The sequence below is a fragment of the Idiotropiscis lumnitzeri genome, chromosome 7 (assembly GCF_059441095.1).
Source record: "Idiotropiscis lumnitzeri isolate Australia: NSW breed Sydney's pygmy pipehorse chromosome 7, RoL_Ilum_1.0, whole genome shotgun sequence".
Taxonomy (NCBI): domain Eukaryota; kingdom Metazoa; phylum Chordata; class Actinopteri; order Syngnathiformes; family Syngnathidae; genus Idiotropiscis; species Idiotropiscis lumnitzeri.
In genome coordinates, this window is record NC_142397.1 from 9,057,652 (window position 1) to 9,073,080 (window position 15,429).

Consider the following 15,429-nt stretch of genomic DNA (forward strand, 5'->3'; position numbering starts at 1 on the left):
GGGAGCATGTCCTAGAAATTGCTCTCGGCCTGCCAGAACGCCCACAATGGCACAGCGCTGTCTGCCAAATTACCCAACAATGCACCTGCATACGAATCAAGACCGGTTGGTGCTCCTTAGCCCCAATTCAGCCTGTTTTATCTGTAACCCCGTTCCAACACACCTGATTCAAATGATCAGCTCATCAGCAAGCTTTCCACAAGCCTGTTAATGATCCTCGTTTATGTCTCTTGCAGCACCAGAAAGCCAAGATTACAAACCAATCAAGTGGAAGGGTTTGGATTTACATAAAGTGGTACATTGACTTACGAGTGCCCCAGTTTTTCCAATTTTGAAATGTCGCTTGGGTATTCCTTTTGCTTAGTTTGTGAGCCAAAATAAAAAAAAAATGAAATAACTATCATGCCCTCTCTCGTGGGCCAGTAGAGTTATTTGTTCGCCATGGATATCTGCTTATGACAAAACACAATTTTTATGCTCATTCTTTGATATAACACCATTCCATCAATTGTCCGTCTTCCAGTTAATTCCCATAATCCCCATGGAAAATTTCCAATTTGGAATATTTCCAACATTCCCTATCTTAACTTCCCTTGAAAATTTTATCTGAAACTTGCCATAATCTAACCATGAATTTTTACCTCTTAGTCATCCAAGAAAGGTTACAAAAGAAGAAAGTTTTGATAATAACATCCGAGTGATCAAGCATTGTAAACTCTACAGATAAGATGAGGGTGTACAAACAAGTTCTAGTACAGACACAACTATCTTGGGTGTCATCGTTGTGCACTCGCCATGCCGACATACCAGGCTGGGGCGGGTTACGGTGGGGGGGGTCATTTCTGGGTAGGAGGGGGCAAACGTATCCAATGACCATCTTGCTGCAGCTGTCACTGGTGTGTAACGCTAAGATGAGGGCTAAACCAAGTCAATGCCATGCCAGAACCTCTGACAGCTCTGCGTCACTTTACTTTCCGATGCCTTTTAGACCTCAACAAAAGCCGTTTTATCCTGACCATTTGCAAAAGCTACCCAATGTGGCTTGTGAGGTAGTTCACATTTATTTCCATGAACTCCTTAAGCGTCTTGTCACAAAACACTAAAAGTCATGGTGACACACACTGCTCAAGTGTTTGTTGAAACAGCATGCTATTGTTCCGCCATGTGCAGTCATTCCGCACCGTGTAGGCCAAGCAACTTTCCGCAAAACTTCCCATGACAACTACAGAGTAAGTACTTCACATTTTTCTCCAGAGCTACTCATCGGAGCTTTAAAGGAAGTAGATGGTCCATCCTACCTTCCTCTCAGTCTTCTCAAGGTCTCCCTTCAGAGCTTCAATCTCATCCCCTGTCTTCTTCCCGCCCTAAAACTTTCAGTCTCTCACTCTTGTTGGTGGTATTTCTTATAATCGCCCCCCCCCGTCTGTCAATAACGTTCCCCCCTCGTCACCAGCCAGCCCGCAGCTCCCCTCACTGAAAGCCTTTGACCCGACACGGGACCACAGCATCTCCAGGAGGGACGGGGCCAGTTTACTCATTGGATGGCGGGCAGGAAGATGCTCCCATATTAGGTCAGTGGTAGGCGGGGGCTGCGTTACTGATAAAGTAGGGAGGGAGAAACAGATAACAAGGTTTGGGTCATGGTGAAGCGTTTATGTGAGAAGTTTGAGTGTGTTACTCCACATTCTACCAGCACTGATTTCAACAGACATTTTTATTTTTTAGCTTATGTCTTTGTCAGAGTGGGAAGTTTAGAAGTGTGGAGAGAAAGTTCTGGTGGGCTCACAGAACGACGGTCCCGGCGGGAAATGTTGTTTAAAGATTATTTTTAAAGGCAAGGTCTAAAAATAGAAAGATCAGGATTTGGAGAAAGGGTGAAGTTTCCTCTCACTATGCTCGAGCAGCTGCAACACCGTGTGTGTGGGGGTGCACGCGCGTGTGTGTGTGTGCTCGCGTCTCTATTATTAGTGTGTATCTGTGTGTGTATTATTAGTGTGGTAAACAGTGAGTTCACCCAACTGCACAAACAGAACCAGCATAAAATTCCTGTTTTGTGATGAGGTGGATTGATGACAAAACACAAGGCGTGTTCCCAGAATTCCCTTCAGCTGAACCCGAGACTGTAAAGTTGAAATCAGGACTGGACCATCAACATGATATATTCGTGGTAGATTTTGTGACTTTATCCAGAAGCTACGGATCAAATCCAGCAACAACACTGAAGCCCGACTGGTATTAGAATATTCTTGGGAATTTGTTTTGACGTAGTCAAGGTGATATTTGGATTTTGTTGCTACGGTTGTCAAGATGTCATTAGAATGTTGTGCAGTGGGCATTGGGATTTTTTTCAGAATGCTGTTGGTATTTGTTGAAGTGTTGTTGTGGTTACGAGATTATTGGGCTGTTTTCATTGGGATGGTATTAAGGTATTTGTTGGCACATTTTCTGTTTGGGGTTGGGATAGAGTTCAATTATGTTGGAAAGGTGTGGGGATATTTTGGATATTGTGGTGTTAGAGTGATTTATTTTGTCAGGATTTGGGGGGATTGGGTCGGGATGGTATTAGGATTTTTCGTCAGGATGTTGTGGGGATGATTGGTTTGTGTTGGGATTTTATTTGTATGTAGAGGTTTTAGTTTTATGGGGATGACTGGCATTTTTGTCAGATTTTATGATGATAGCGTTGGGCTTTATTCAGAATGTGAAGAATTTGTGGGAATGGTGATGGAATTTTGTCAGGAAGTGTCAGAGATGGAATCGTATAGTGTTCGGGTGTAGTTGCGATGCTTTGGAGATGGTTTTAGTGTCGTGTTTGGATGTCATGGACATGATGTGGGGATTTTTGTGGGATGGAGTTGGAATGTGGGGATGGTCTGAATGTAGTCTTACAATTGTGACAATGTTTTATGATAATCCTTCATTGACCACCAGGGGGGAATTCAGTCTTTGGACGTTGATGTGGAGATTTTGTGGAGATGATGTGTGGTTTGTGTTGGGATGTTATTTGAAAGAAGGCATTTTGTGGGATGAAAATTGGATTTTGCCAGACTGGTTTTATGAAGATTACGTTGGGGTTTCCTCAGGATGTTGTGAAGATATTATGGGATGGATTGGGGATTTTGTCGAGAGATTGCTCCCGTAGTGGTAGAATCTAGCCAACATGCTTTGGGGATGATTTTGGAATTGTGTGGGAATGTTTTTGAGATGGTGTTGGGAGAGTGTTAAGATGTTGTGGGCAGGATTTGATGGGATGTTGTTGGAATTTTGTGGGGAAGGCCTCAGTACAGTATTAGGATTTTGTCGAGAAGTTGTATGATAAAATAACCCCAGAAGACAGATGTTTGTCTGGTATTAGGATTGTGTTGGGATGGGGCAGCTCCCATACTTTGATCTACAAAGGCTGGATTTCTGATTATTCCGTCATACGTTATATGTGGTATCTGGGCTTGGAAGGGGTTCAGGCATTGGTGGCGCTAGGTTGCTGTTGTTAGTTTTGCGGTTGCCATGCATGTTTACTTCCCAAAGTGAAATAGGCTCAGGATTAATGCCACCTAGCTGTGTTGTGACGTATTGCAATGAAAAATCTAGATGTTATTAGATTAGATCTCACTTGTGGAATCAGATGAATTTGAAATTCATAATAGGCTCCAAAACTTGCTACCTTACATGGCCTTGAAACACCCTATCACATTACAAGATAACACTATTCGGTAAACATGTCATCAACAAGTGTCTTTCTCTTGTACACAGAAAAAGAGTCAAAGAAGTGGAAACATGGATTAATGGTGAATAGAAAACAATCACCATCGAAGATATCAAATACTTCTTAGCTTGATTGATGCACTCTCCTGTACTTAAAAGCTCATTGCTCATCACCCAAGTGACAATTTGAAGTTTGGCGGTTCTCAAACTTTGGTACTTATTGCCAATCCAGAACAAAAGTCGTTCATCCTGACCTGCATCAGAGGAAGGTGTCCAGGTGACTCGGAATATTCCACGGAGACACTCACACATGGTCTGCAGAAGGACGCCACTGGAGCACACCAACACAGCAGCCTGCACTCGGGGCTCTCGAGGTGGAGGCGATCCCGGGGTGGCTTTGACTCTTTGGGGCCGGCAAACCAGCGACGCTCTCAGTGTGGCTCACACCGGGGGATGGAAAAGATGGGAGGGGATCCAATCCAATACCCAACTTTGCATCCTCAACCACTGTGTGTGTGTGTGTGTGTGTGTGTGTATTGACAGCACAGAATAGGCGTGCATTAACAGTTGAGGACAGTCAGCAATTTGCTCAGTGTCCCTGCAAAGCTCTTATTGTTGTTACCTTTGGAGGCTTTAGCAGAGGCTGTTGTTGGTGGGCTTAGTGGTTGCTGCATGCTGGATGGCTGACGACTGACACCCAGCACGGAGCACAAAGCTCAGCGCGTTGATTACTGCGGCATCAGAACACCTTTTTAATCAACACATTATTCTCCATTGTTGGCTAGACAAGACCCATGGCTGAAATATGTCCAGTCTGGTTTGGACAACAAGTAGTGAGGCAGAAAGTTTGCACAGAAATGCGGAACAAGTCATTCTAGAACTGCGTTCCCCGGTCTCTTGGGCGTTCGAAAGTCATACTTTGAGGGTAGAAAAAAAATAATGTGCAATACAGAGTCCCCCTCATTTGCACCACGACTATATTGTGAGCGTTTTTGTGGTCTTTTTTTTTTTAGTATACAGGCTAGTCACAATTTAGAGTTGCGTGCCTTCAGTGTAATACCAAATTGTGCCACAATATGCCGAGTCGCACCGAGCTCGACTGCAGTGTAATTAAGAGCTAGGAGAAGAGCCTGAGACTGTTTAAGCTTCAGTAATGAATCATTGTTGAAGGACAGGGTGAGCGAGACTACAGTGTTTGCTTGACATGTAAGTTTAATTTGTTCCGTGGTCACGCCCGTAACCCAAAACACTTGCCTCGGAAATCATCTTTCCCCATTGAAATGAATTCAAATGTCATTACTTTACAAACACATGCATTTAAGACACAATTAAACACAAAGTAAAGAATGAACTGTTTTACACGTTTTGCTTCAAATTAATCGACTTTGTACTGCCCCTTCTAGTGGGTGTGCTAGGCCACCTAGGGGCAGTATAATAAACATTCGGATATCCATGGAGACAGTCACAGCTCCACAGAGAACGGCAATAGAACATTTATTGTTATGTTATCTGACTACATGTATTGCTCCACCGTTCGTGTTCAAATAGCCATTGCTTAACGTTGCTATTTGTTAGCATATCTATGGTGTTTCCCATTATGTTAGCATTAACTTAGCGAACATTTCGACAAAGTTAGGATTTACATATGCATTCATAACATGTATTCTCCTTTTCAAATATGCATGTAATTTTTTTTGTCTCGTTTTATGTGACGTAGTTCATTCTGCTTCAACCAGAAAAAGTTGGAATTTGACATACATTTACCGATTTAGGAGATAGTTGTTATTGAAAAAACGAGGTCCACTTGAGTTGGATGAACTCAGCACTTTCCTGAATCCTAAAAGGAGATATGAGCACAAAGTGCGCCCCCTGCAGGCCACATTGTCTAGTTTATCGATTGTGAGACCAAGTTTAGCAAGCTCTGCTCTTTTATGCTTCATTTGACAATTGCCATGACAACATTGACTCTCCCTAAAAAAATAAAAGAAATAAAAAAAAATGAATGATAGAAGCGAGCGCTCAATCAGTTTGTTTTAGTTTTTAAATTCTAAGAACATGTATTCACATACACACTGCAGACTCCAGATGAGCTATGATGGAGGATGTCTTAATGGTGACATTATAGTCACGAGTCAAGTCTTTAAAATGTTAAAAAAAAAGGATTGTCAAAAGCTACTTCCCGAGTGTTGAAAATGTTCCTCCAACTCTGCGGCATGGGCTGTACCAGTTGGTTCGCGTGGACTAACAGACATTTTTTATGTTGGTGTGCTGCGTGAGAGGGGCGCTGTAGTCGGAGTTCCAATCTCTCTCAAAAATGTCCCTCAGCTGTGATTGAACGGTGGGCTTCAAGGATGAGGATGCTGTCTGGTTGACCACCAGGGCAGAGCCTGCAGTGTTCACAAAGTAGTCGCCGGACCAGTTGGATGTACCTGAAGAAATAGAAGCAACTCTGAATTTTTTTTAATCATAACATAAAACAAAACATAAAAAAACAATTATGATTGTTTGCTTAATTGTGAGCAGGGGAACATTTGAAGAACATTTTTTACTTGAACTCCACAATTTGAATTTAAGTGTTTGTTGCAGTGGAGATCCCCACATTTCACCTGACCCAACCTGGGGTCTCTATCAACTCACTCTCAGCGATATTCCTGACAGTCAGGTGGCAAACATTAACAATCATGTCTCACCAATATAAGCGACCTGGTCTGTCACCATGTACTTGTTGTGGTTGACCCTGGCAAAAGGGATGTGCTTCTGCTCTGCGCTGGAGGGAACCACGAAGATTCGCTGTTGACGAGAGAGACGAGGAGGCTGTCTTGAGCTTGTGACAAACATCAAGCCTGCTCGCCACAAACACGATGTCTACTCACCACCTGGATATCCAGCTTGCTCTTTGGGTCGTAAACTGACGCCAGCGACTTGAGGAAGGGGAACATGGCAGGAGGCGTATTGGACCAGCAGCTGATCAGCAGGCGCACTTTCACGTTCTTCTCGTAGGCCACTCGACGCAACTGGGTGTCAATGTCTGCCCAGTACCTACAGTGATGCCACATTCGACCGGTTACTTTTCAAAACCACATGAATGTTTCTCCAAGAACGACGTTAAAAGTGGTAAACACATACCAACAAATAGGGGAAAAAAAGAAAACGGCCCCTAAAGACGATCCTGAGTCTTGCCATGTCGGTTAAAATTAATTTCCCCTCTCCCTTCTGCTTAGAAAACTATCAAACCCGACAATTCTAATTTTAAAGCTGGACATACCAACGTAGCCTGCTTTACCTTCTGGGATGTGAGAACTCCATGGTGGGCATGTAGTTCATGACAGCAATGTAGACAAAACTCTGGGCGTCATCTATCACGTTCAGGATGGAATCCAGGTCAGAGGTCCTGCCGGCGGCGCAGAAGGACAGAGGAGAACTCTGAAGAAGAAGAAGAGGTTATAACACAATAACCACTAACACAAATTTTAGTTTGTTGTTGTTACTCACCGTCAAGTAGACGCTGGACAGGGTGTTGTTAAGTGTCAGCTGGAGTGGCGTTTCTTTGTTGTAGAGGGTAGAGAAGCTGGAGGGCCAGGGTGATGGGATAGACTGACTCCCTCCCAGGAACCAGTAGGCTTCGAAGATCTTGCCCAAGTCTGAGGCCAGGCAACTGCAGTTGTACACCACCACGCCCAACTCCTTCACCTGGCGATCACATTCAAACATAACTTTATCAAATCTACTTATAAAAAAACGACATGGCTCACACATTGAGATGTTCCTAATATTTACAATTTTCCATACAGTGGTGCCTTGAGATATGAAATACACAAATTTAAATTTGAATGGAAAACAACCAAATAACTTTATTTGTTAATAGTAACACAAACAGTGGCGCAACATATGTAGAAAGATATGACAATACTCGCTGGCATATGTTCTTTATCCCCCATGGAGAATGATTAATGTTATTACAGCTTATAAGTTACTTGTGTCCATGTTCACGTTTTGTATCTTTGTATTTGAATGCCCTTAGTTGGCCAAGGCACACACAACAGAAGCAGCAGCACAATGTCCACTGAACTGAAACAAAACGTGTTCCTTCATATTCCTTTTCATTATATCAGTAGTGTGTTTTTATAATGTACAATATTAAAGAGTTCTATTTTCTTAATTAAGAAAAAACACATTACAAACATTTCATTTCAATGAGAAAAGATCATTTAAGGAACAAAATAAACTTACTCAATGCACGCAGTATGTTCAAATTAAATTAAGTCAATTTAATCATCCTTCAGCCAGAAGGCATTTGCAGAGAAATGCTAACACCTGGTGGCCTCTTGGAGGTACTCCTGGAATTAATAAGTGTACCTGTGTGAGGGACCTCCAGTCCATGTTGGCGCTTCCTATGTAAATGTGTTTCTTGTCCACCACCCAGAATTTGGTGTGCAGAACCCCTGAGGTCAGCTCCTTCATCTTTACCATCCTGATGGCGGCTCCTAACACACAGAAAGACTTTTTTTTTTTTTTTTAACTTTACAATGGGTAACTTTAACCAGCAACATAACAGGAGGGTTAAAAATATTGCATGCGCAGTCAATACCAAAATTCCACCTGTTTTTATCTCAGGGGGCTGCGATTTACTGTCGACTGAAAATGACATCACAGAGCAAAAAATCTCAAGTAATGACTGTCACAGCTCATCCGCTAAATTCAATATTGATCAGAATACCATGTTTAGACAAGTAGGGCTGTATAGATAATATTACTGGAAATAAAATGTTTGACTTGACTTCCCCTTTAATGATCGGCATGTGTAATGTTTGCTATAATCAAAGGTAGGTAGCAACACGCTACATTTACACCATTACATTTACTTGTGTAACATTTTGGATACATTGTACTTTGTTTTGTAATTCAATTCAACTTAATCCATCATGTTAACTAAAATTTAATATTTACAATATTTACCAATTAATCGGTGGACTGGCTCTTTTAAAATTGACAGATTTTTTAATTTTTTACATTTTAGAAAACAAGACAAAGATAATGTTTAAGCATCCCCATGCCCCCGAAAAAAATCATCCAAGTTTTTTTGTCTTTTTTTTAAAGTTAAATACTAGAAAACAAAGTATTGCAAAACATTGTTTTGTCTGTAATTCATATCCTTTGTAAGGGTGAAGGGACAATAAAAAAAAAAGTTAATAGGCCGATTGATGAGTTATTGGAATTTTATTCTGACAAATATCTAAATCCGACTCAGAAAAATCATCCGGCCCTAATTTACACAACAGTTAATGTTAATGTCTATGCACAGTCCATTCGTATCATGATAGATGGGGTGTAATTCGATTTAAGAATGGTTCGATTTTAAAGTGGAATGATTCGATTCAGTGGTATTACGATTTGGTACGGTACAGCTGAGTTCAAGAGTGTCTGATCAATGTGTTCCTTATTATGATTTTGTAAGTATTGTAAATGTGACGTTTCCTCTCCATCTCTCCCCAATAAGATGATTCAAGATATTTTAAAGCGGAATAATTCGTTTTGACTCGATGCTTTTAGAGCAAAACCAATTTTCTGATTCAAATTGGTTTCCATTACACCTGTACCTTACAGCTGTAATTATATATTACTGCATGTGAAAGTCACCTGAAGCATTGAGCCGTTTGAGGTCTTCAGTTGGCTGACTCCCTTGCGGTGCGCTGACAGCAATGCGGACCGACAAGGATCCCGACAGCTCGGCCAGGTTCTTCAGAACGTTCTCACCCTGCGTTCACGTACAGAAGACATTAGCGAACTGACGGCTGGAGAAGAACAAAAGTGTGCTCACTTGATTTGCGGTGGGCTCGTGGGTGCCCGTGTCTTGGTTGGTGAGCGTCCAGTAAAAGGAGGCGATGTCCACGCTACTGCGGGCCTGGAACATCAGCTGCAGCCACGCCTGGTAGATGGAGCCGTGCGACGGGTTGCTGGAGTTGAACTGCATGCCCTCAGGGATGCTCTCCACCAGGGAGATCCTGAAGCGGAGAGAAAGAGGATATATGTCGTCAGGTTTTTCTGAATTGAACTATTATGTGTTTTTGGTCTTTTCTGACGTGTTTTAATGAAAGAAACATTTAAAGTCGTTTTCTTTTACAAATATTCAGACTTCTCAGTTCTCTTAAAAGCAGCATTTACAACAATTTATTAATTATTTGCTTTGCCATTTTCAGGCTTCCCAGTTTTTTGGAAAGCAGCATTCTCCCATTTGATCTTTTCCAATTTTTTTTTCTTATAACCCCATTTTTAAGTTTTCACTGTTTATTAAAGTCTTTAATTTACACAATTTCTCAAAAATGATCAGACTTCCCAATTTTCTTGACAGTTGTAGTTTTCCAATTATATAATACTATGTTTTCTGTCATTGCAATTTTCAACAGCGGCACAACACAGAAATATGTCTACGAGTCACACTACCAGTAAACAACAGCGGACAATTCTGAAACCAACTGCTGTTGACAACTAGTGTGCAAATGGGCGTTTTCATTGCGCATGAACAGTTTGTTAAATCTGAAATCCATTGAATCAGGGTCTGTCAAGGCGAAGTTGCACTGTACTGTACTTCTTACTACTTATGAATTTCCTTATCGTCCTCTTTTTAAACCACATATGTAAACAGTATTCATTCTGATGCTGAATTCTTACTTGCAGGGGTCTGAGCAGGACTCCAGGCCAAGTTGCAGATCGCTGCCAATTTTAGATGTCACGGTGGAAGCGGCCGGCGCCAGCAGGTTGTATATTGCCGTGGCGGCGAGGAGGAACGAGGCGATGGCGGCCATTGCCACCAGACAACAGGAGTACTGTGAGTAGAAAGGCCCAGAACATTATTGTGAGGTGAATTTTGAACCGGCATTCGGGGTCGTACCGTTTGAGATTTGTTGTCTGAGTCCGGCCGCCTCCGCCCGACATCCACCAACTGTGGAACAAAACACTAACACTCGTAAGTAATAGATTCAGATCTTCACATGACTCAGTTCAGGGAGTGTCATTCTGATTAACTTGATCTTATTCTTAGAAAGCTGTATCACTTCGCCCAGTCAGATATATACACTTCAGATTTGTTTTTAAAAACAGAGAGACTCGCAGGATCATTCATAGATGCAACATGTAAAATTGGACATTTTTTACACTTCCATAATAAAATAATTCTTTCATTGTTTGAATTGTAATCTTTAAAATCAATTAACTATTAACAAAATTATTCAATTTGCTAATACTATTTTTGTATTTACAAATAAATGCAAATGTTTTCACATACCAATTCTAGGAAAACAAAGATTTGATAATGTACAAATGCGTAGATCTTCAGGCTTTCTCGTAGTTGTTGTCATTTCTAGAATAACGATGCAAAAAGCGATCTAATGCAAAACTTGTGAGAGGCTTAGGAAAAGCCTATTACATTTTCATGAAGCTCCAGGATTGATTTTTTTCACTATTACAAAAACATTTTCTCTAATTTCTCATTGAATAATGGATGAATGTTAGAGATGCCATTCAGAAGTTGCGCATATCAAACTTGAGATACAAGTAGTAACTAATTTTTCATGGTACCTTCTCATAGGGGACGTCAATTTTCATGTTCACTCGGGAAGTTGCTCTGTTTTGATGCCTCTGAGGACATCAACTGTCAGAAAAAAAAACGTGACGAAACAGTACAAAGAATCACATGCTTTCACTCACGCACACACAAAGAGAAGTTTCTAGGGCTTTGACTTTAGCTGATATCCTCTTTAATTATAATCACATGCGTTGCATTACCATCACAACTAATTCTAACAATGCAGATTTAAATTTGATGTCTTTAATTGAATATAGTATGGTAATAATAAAATCGAATTACTGGGTGACACATGAGTTCACTCTATTGCAGCATTCAGCAACTCTTGTGTGTAATAGTCACTGTTTTGCATGTTTTTTTTACTTAATTTTTCTTTCAGTTTAATTTAATTTTATGTTTACATTTATTTAAACGTTTGTTTTTTGTTAAGTGGTATTTCAAAATAACTTTTTAAATTTTTTTTCTTAAAGTTACTTTTACATGTACTTTAACTTCTAACTATATTTTTTACATTTATATAGATTTTTACTGTTAGTTACACTGTACTTACGTTACTTTTTTTACTCTTGTACCTAAAAATTACTTACTCATTCTTCACCGCACAGTTACTTTATTTATTTTATTACTTTTACGTGCACTTTTTAAACTTTTAGATACTTTTTTACTTTAACAAGGTTTAGAATAATATTTAAAAGCTAATCCCATTTACTTTTACTTGTACTTTTTAACACGTTTGCATTGATTTACTTTTACAGTGACTTTAAAATTACCTCGGCATATCTCTGATAACTATTTTCCTCCTTTGTCCTTCAAAAGTAAAAAAAAATGAAAATATGGTTTAATTTTTAGACACAACAGAGACAAGCTACGCTAAGAGCTAATTATCATAAAGGTGTCACCATATCAAAGCCGTTAATAAAAAGCACACGACGTAATACGAAACAGGTCAAAAGGAATTCAATTCAAATTTTTCCACTGAGATTCGCTTGTTTTGCTTAGCCAGCACAAACACGTCGCCTTAAAAAAGCAATTCTTTTTTTTTTACGCACCTGCTCTCAAGCTTGTCTTTCCACTGAAGTCCTGGACAATAGAGTTAGTCTCTCCACATGTCACTAAATGTCATTTAAAGTCACTTTCCCTCACGATTTCTTTCAAACAAAAACAAGAAACTGTGTCACGATGGAGCGATCAAGCTTCAAATTGTTTACAGTGGTACAGCGCCTGTATCAGTCATGTGACCTAAGTAAACCAATGAGAGATGAGCAGAGTCATGTGACGCGCGAGGTTGCGTTTTTATTTATACGCATGCAGTGTCAAAGGTTACCTCTAGATATCGCTGTAATCCCGCGGATGACTGACTTTAAACCATTAGGTAAAAGTGGCTGCCAGGTGATTAAATTTGTTTGTGTCAGCCCGTAGGCAACATAACTTTCTCCCATTTTTTTAAAAAACAAATGTCCACAAACGTATAACGTAATGCGTTAGAATAGTGGGGACACATGTAACGCATGCCCCGAGCAGGTAAATAAACCAATATCTATGTGTAATTAATCATGCAAAACCGAATAGTAAGAGAAGACATAGCAAAAGCAAAAATGTTAAAAGAAAAGATTCACACACAGTTCCCAAACTAATTTTTATGGTATATGTTTTTTTCATTATGTTTTATCAGCAGTTAGTTATACTTGTACAGATCGACTGGATGGAATCTTGTACTTGTTTACTCTTTGAAAGTACGAACGACGTCGCCATTTAATAACTTCACTAAAACTTCAGTTAAGATTTTTTAAAGACCACTGGACCTTTGTGTGTACGTGAATCAATATATAACAATAATATTAACATGTGTATATATATATATATATATATATATATACGTGAACGAGAAGTAAGGAATTGCTAAGTCATCATGTAAAAGAAAAAAACGCACAAGAAAACTCACAGACTGGATGATATTGCTCTTGTGTGTGCGTACTCTTCGGCAGTGAATATGCCATTGAACGACCATGCAAAAACGTTAATAAAGCTACTTCTGCTTCTTGAAGATGCTTGGTGAGGAGGACAACAAATTTATACCGAAAGTATTTTTGCCATTTAAGGGTGTATTATAGTTAAGCATTACATCGGCTTTAGCTGAGAAGGACGCCATTTGTAGGAAGTGGTGGAAGCTTCAAGGCGCCATCTTGGAAGTACAGATTCATTTTTCCTACTTGGCATAAATGATTATTTGTGTGTTAATACGTTGTACAATGCACCATATTCATCCAATTTAACAGGAACTAGATTAAATAGAATATTTCTATCGTGTGTTGTATCTAGAAAATGTGTTTAAATTTGGTACGTTTTGTGTAAACTGTGGTGTTTCTGGGAACTAAAAAGAAATGTTGACTGGTTAAACTAGCTAAATATCTAGCATAATAGAGATTAGGTTATGTGGTATACATTTAAGATAAAGTCTTAGATTTGATCCAAAATTCCCTACCTATAGAAAATAAAAAACAAAGTTGTGCATCATAAGCTTCCGCTTAAAGTCTTTGCCCAGCCTGTAGTGAGTATACGTAAAGCTTGATCATTTTCCGAAGGATCCGCTGCATCAACTTTTTGTTGCTGCTGAGCTCCAAGCAGCCTTCCTCAAAATCCAGATAGTCTTTCCCTCGCTTTGTGCAAACACCTGCTTGAAGGGTTCGGTGTCTGCTCATCAGTGGCTACAGAAGCAAGCCTTCCGTGCATGGTTCCTCAAGAACAGATACCGTTTCAAGAACCTTGTCGTTGATGGCACAATTGCATTACACATTGGAGCAGTGTGGCTATTAAGCTTCTCAAGACAGTGCTGAACCGCAGTTGGGGTAAAGGTAACGTCCAACCACTGCACTGCTCCAATGTCAATTGGCAACCCGTGGGCAAAGGAATGATTTGTTTGCAAAAACTGTAAAGCCTAAACTCGCAAAGCCGCACATCCTGATGTCTGTCCAAATAATACCGGATATGCAATACAAAAGAGGAAGTGTGTTGTATAGTGACTGTATGTTTTCAACAGCAGCCAGGGTTAAAAGTGTGGAATGTGTGTATGATAGGTGAGCAGTTTTGTCGGGTGCTAGAACTTAACGTTTGATAAGAAAGAAAAGAAATTCCAGGATTATCTCTTGAAAAAAGTAAACGAAACCCTCTGCCACCCCTAATTGAGAGTTAAAATAAGTATGGTGAGGCAGCAAGGCCATGTGTGCTATTATCTATTGTTAGCGACAATGTGTGTCATCTGTGCTTCCCAGATTCATTTAACATTTATGGCCCAGTTATGACACAGTCATAAACGTCGACTTCCACAGCCAAGCTGGCCAACCCTCACTTAGAATAGTCTTGATGATGCATTTCTGTCATTTAGTGTACTCTATTCACTGTAATAACACTGTTTGTGTTATTTGCTGTACAGTTATAGGTAGTTTAGTAACACAGTGAAATTTCTGCTCTTTCATTCCATCCTAAATTGATTTGTATAGTAAGGTAAATTCCATGCTAAGTTGTTAATGATATAAAATGACTCATTGGTGACGTCACTGCATCATTATCACTTAGACAACTGACAAACTACTTCCTATCGTGTGTATGTGTGTGCGCACACGCTCATCGTGCACAAGCTGTTGCATGAATAACTGTTTGACGTCGTGGTAGGTTTGTTTGCATCCCGGAAAACAGTGACTCACAAAGCACGAACATGAACAAAATGCAGTGGTGGGACGTCAGGACCAGCAAGGCCTTCCACTGTACCATTAAAATTACCACCTAATATTTACAATCTACATTATAACATTAGTTCCATAAAATTGTATTAGTTTATTCGTAAAAGTGTATTGGCTGCACTGGTTCCCATAAGTGTATGTGGATGTTAGATTTTTCTTTTTGTCCAGTCAGTTTTCCAACTGGTCTAATCTAATCTTCTTGGCCTATAAAATTTCAACTATACAGTGGTTTCTTGAGATATGAGTGACCTGACTTGTACATTTTTCTTGAGATACAAGCTGTCGTCAGGCCATATTGTTTGATTTGGGAGCAAACATTTAAATGACAAGCGCTGTATGGTGGTGCTGAACTGAATGCAACTCACTTCACAACAAGAAGCACTTTGGAAGATAGTGAACCATTCATCT

At 40.0% G+C, this 15,429-nt stretch overlaps 2 protein-coding genes across 3 annotated transcripts in view; both read right to left on the minus strand.

Annotated features, from left to right (window-relative positions):
* prx (periaxin) overlaps positions 1–4,086 on the minus strand; it is a 28,680-nt gene extending 24,594 nt beyond the window's left edge. The window contains exon 1 of the mRNA XM_088301342.1: positions 3,957–4,086. Coding sequence (XP_088157468.1) covers positions 3,957–4,014 — 58 coding nt within the window. The 5' untranslated portion in view covers positions 4,015–4,086. The remainder of the gene's footprint in view (positions 1–3,956) is intronic.
* An 810-nt stretch (positions 4,087–4,896) lies between these two features.
* On the minus strand, positions 4,897–12,501 carry pld3 (phospholipase D family member 3). 2 transcript variants are annotated; one of them, XM_088300670.1, is made up of 12 exons: positions 12,334–12,501; positions 11,278–11,350; positions 10,592–10,642; positions 10,372–10,526; positions 9,521–9,704; positions 9,340–9,457; positions 8,059–8,186; positions 7,195–7,392; positions 6,986–7,125; positions 6,576–6,741; positions 6,393–6,492; positions 4,897–6,131 (listed from the first exon to the last, which is right to left on the minus strand). In XM_088300670.1, the coding sequence occupies exons 2-12, from the start codon at positions 11,302–11,304 to the stop codon at positions 5,944–5,946; spliced, it is 1,455 nt and encodes a 484-aa protein (XP_088156796.1). In that variant the 5' UTR covers positions 11,305–11,350; positions 12,334–12,501; the 3' UTR covers positions 4,897–5,943. The 2 variants fall into 2 exon arrangements, with proteins under 2 accessions (XP_088156796.1, XP_088156794.1); XM_088300668.1 differs by having other exon boundaries at positions 10,592–10,657.
* Positions 12,502–15,429: the final 2,928 nt, after the last annotated feature.

Coding starts and splice junctions, on each gene's coding strand:
- pld3 (XM_088300668.1), bottom strand. CDS start 11,304: ATGAAAATTGACGTCCCCTATGAGAAG. Junction 9,458..9,520: donor ACGAGCCCACCGCAAATCAA/GTGAGCACACTT, acceptor ACGTGAACGCAG/GGTGAGAACGTTCTGAAGAA. Junction 7,126..7,194: donor TGTCCAGCGTCTACTTGACG/GTGAGTAACAAC, acceptor CTTCTTCTTCAG/AGTTCTCCTCTGTCCTTCTG.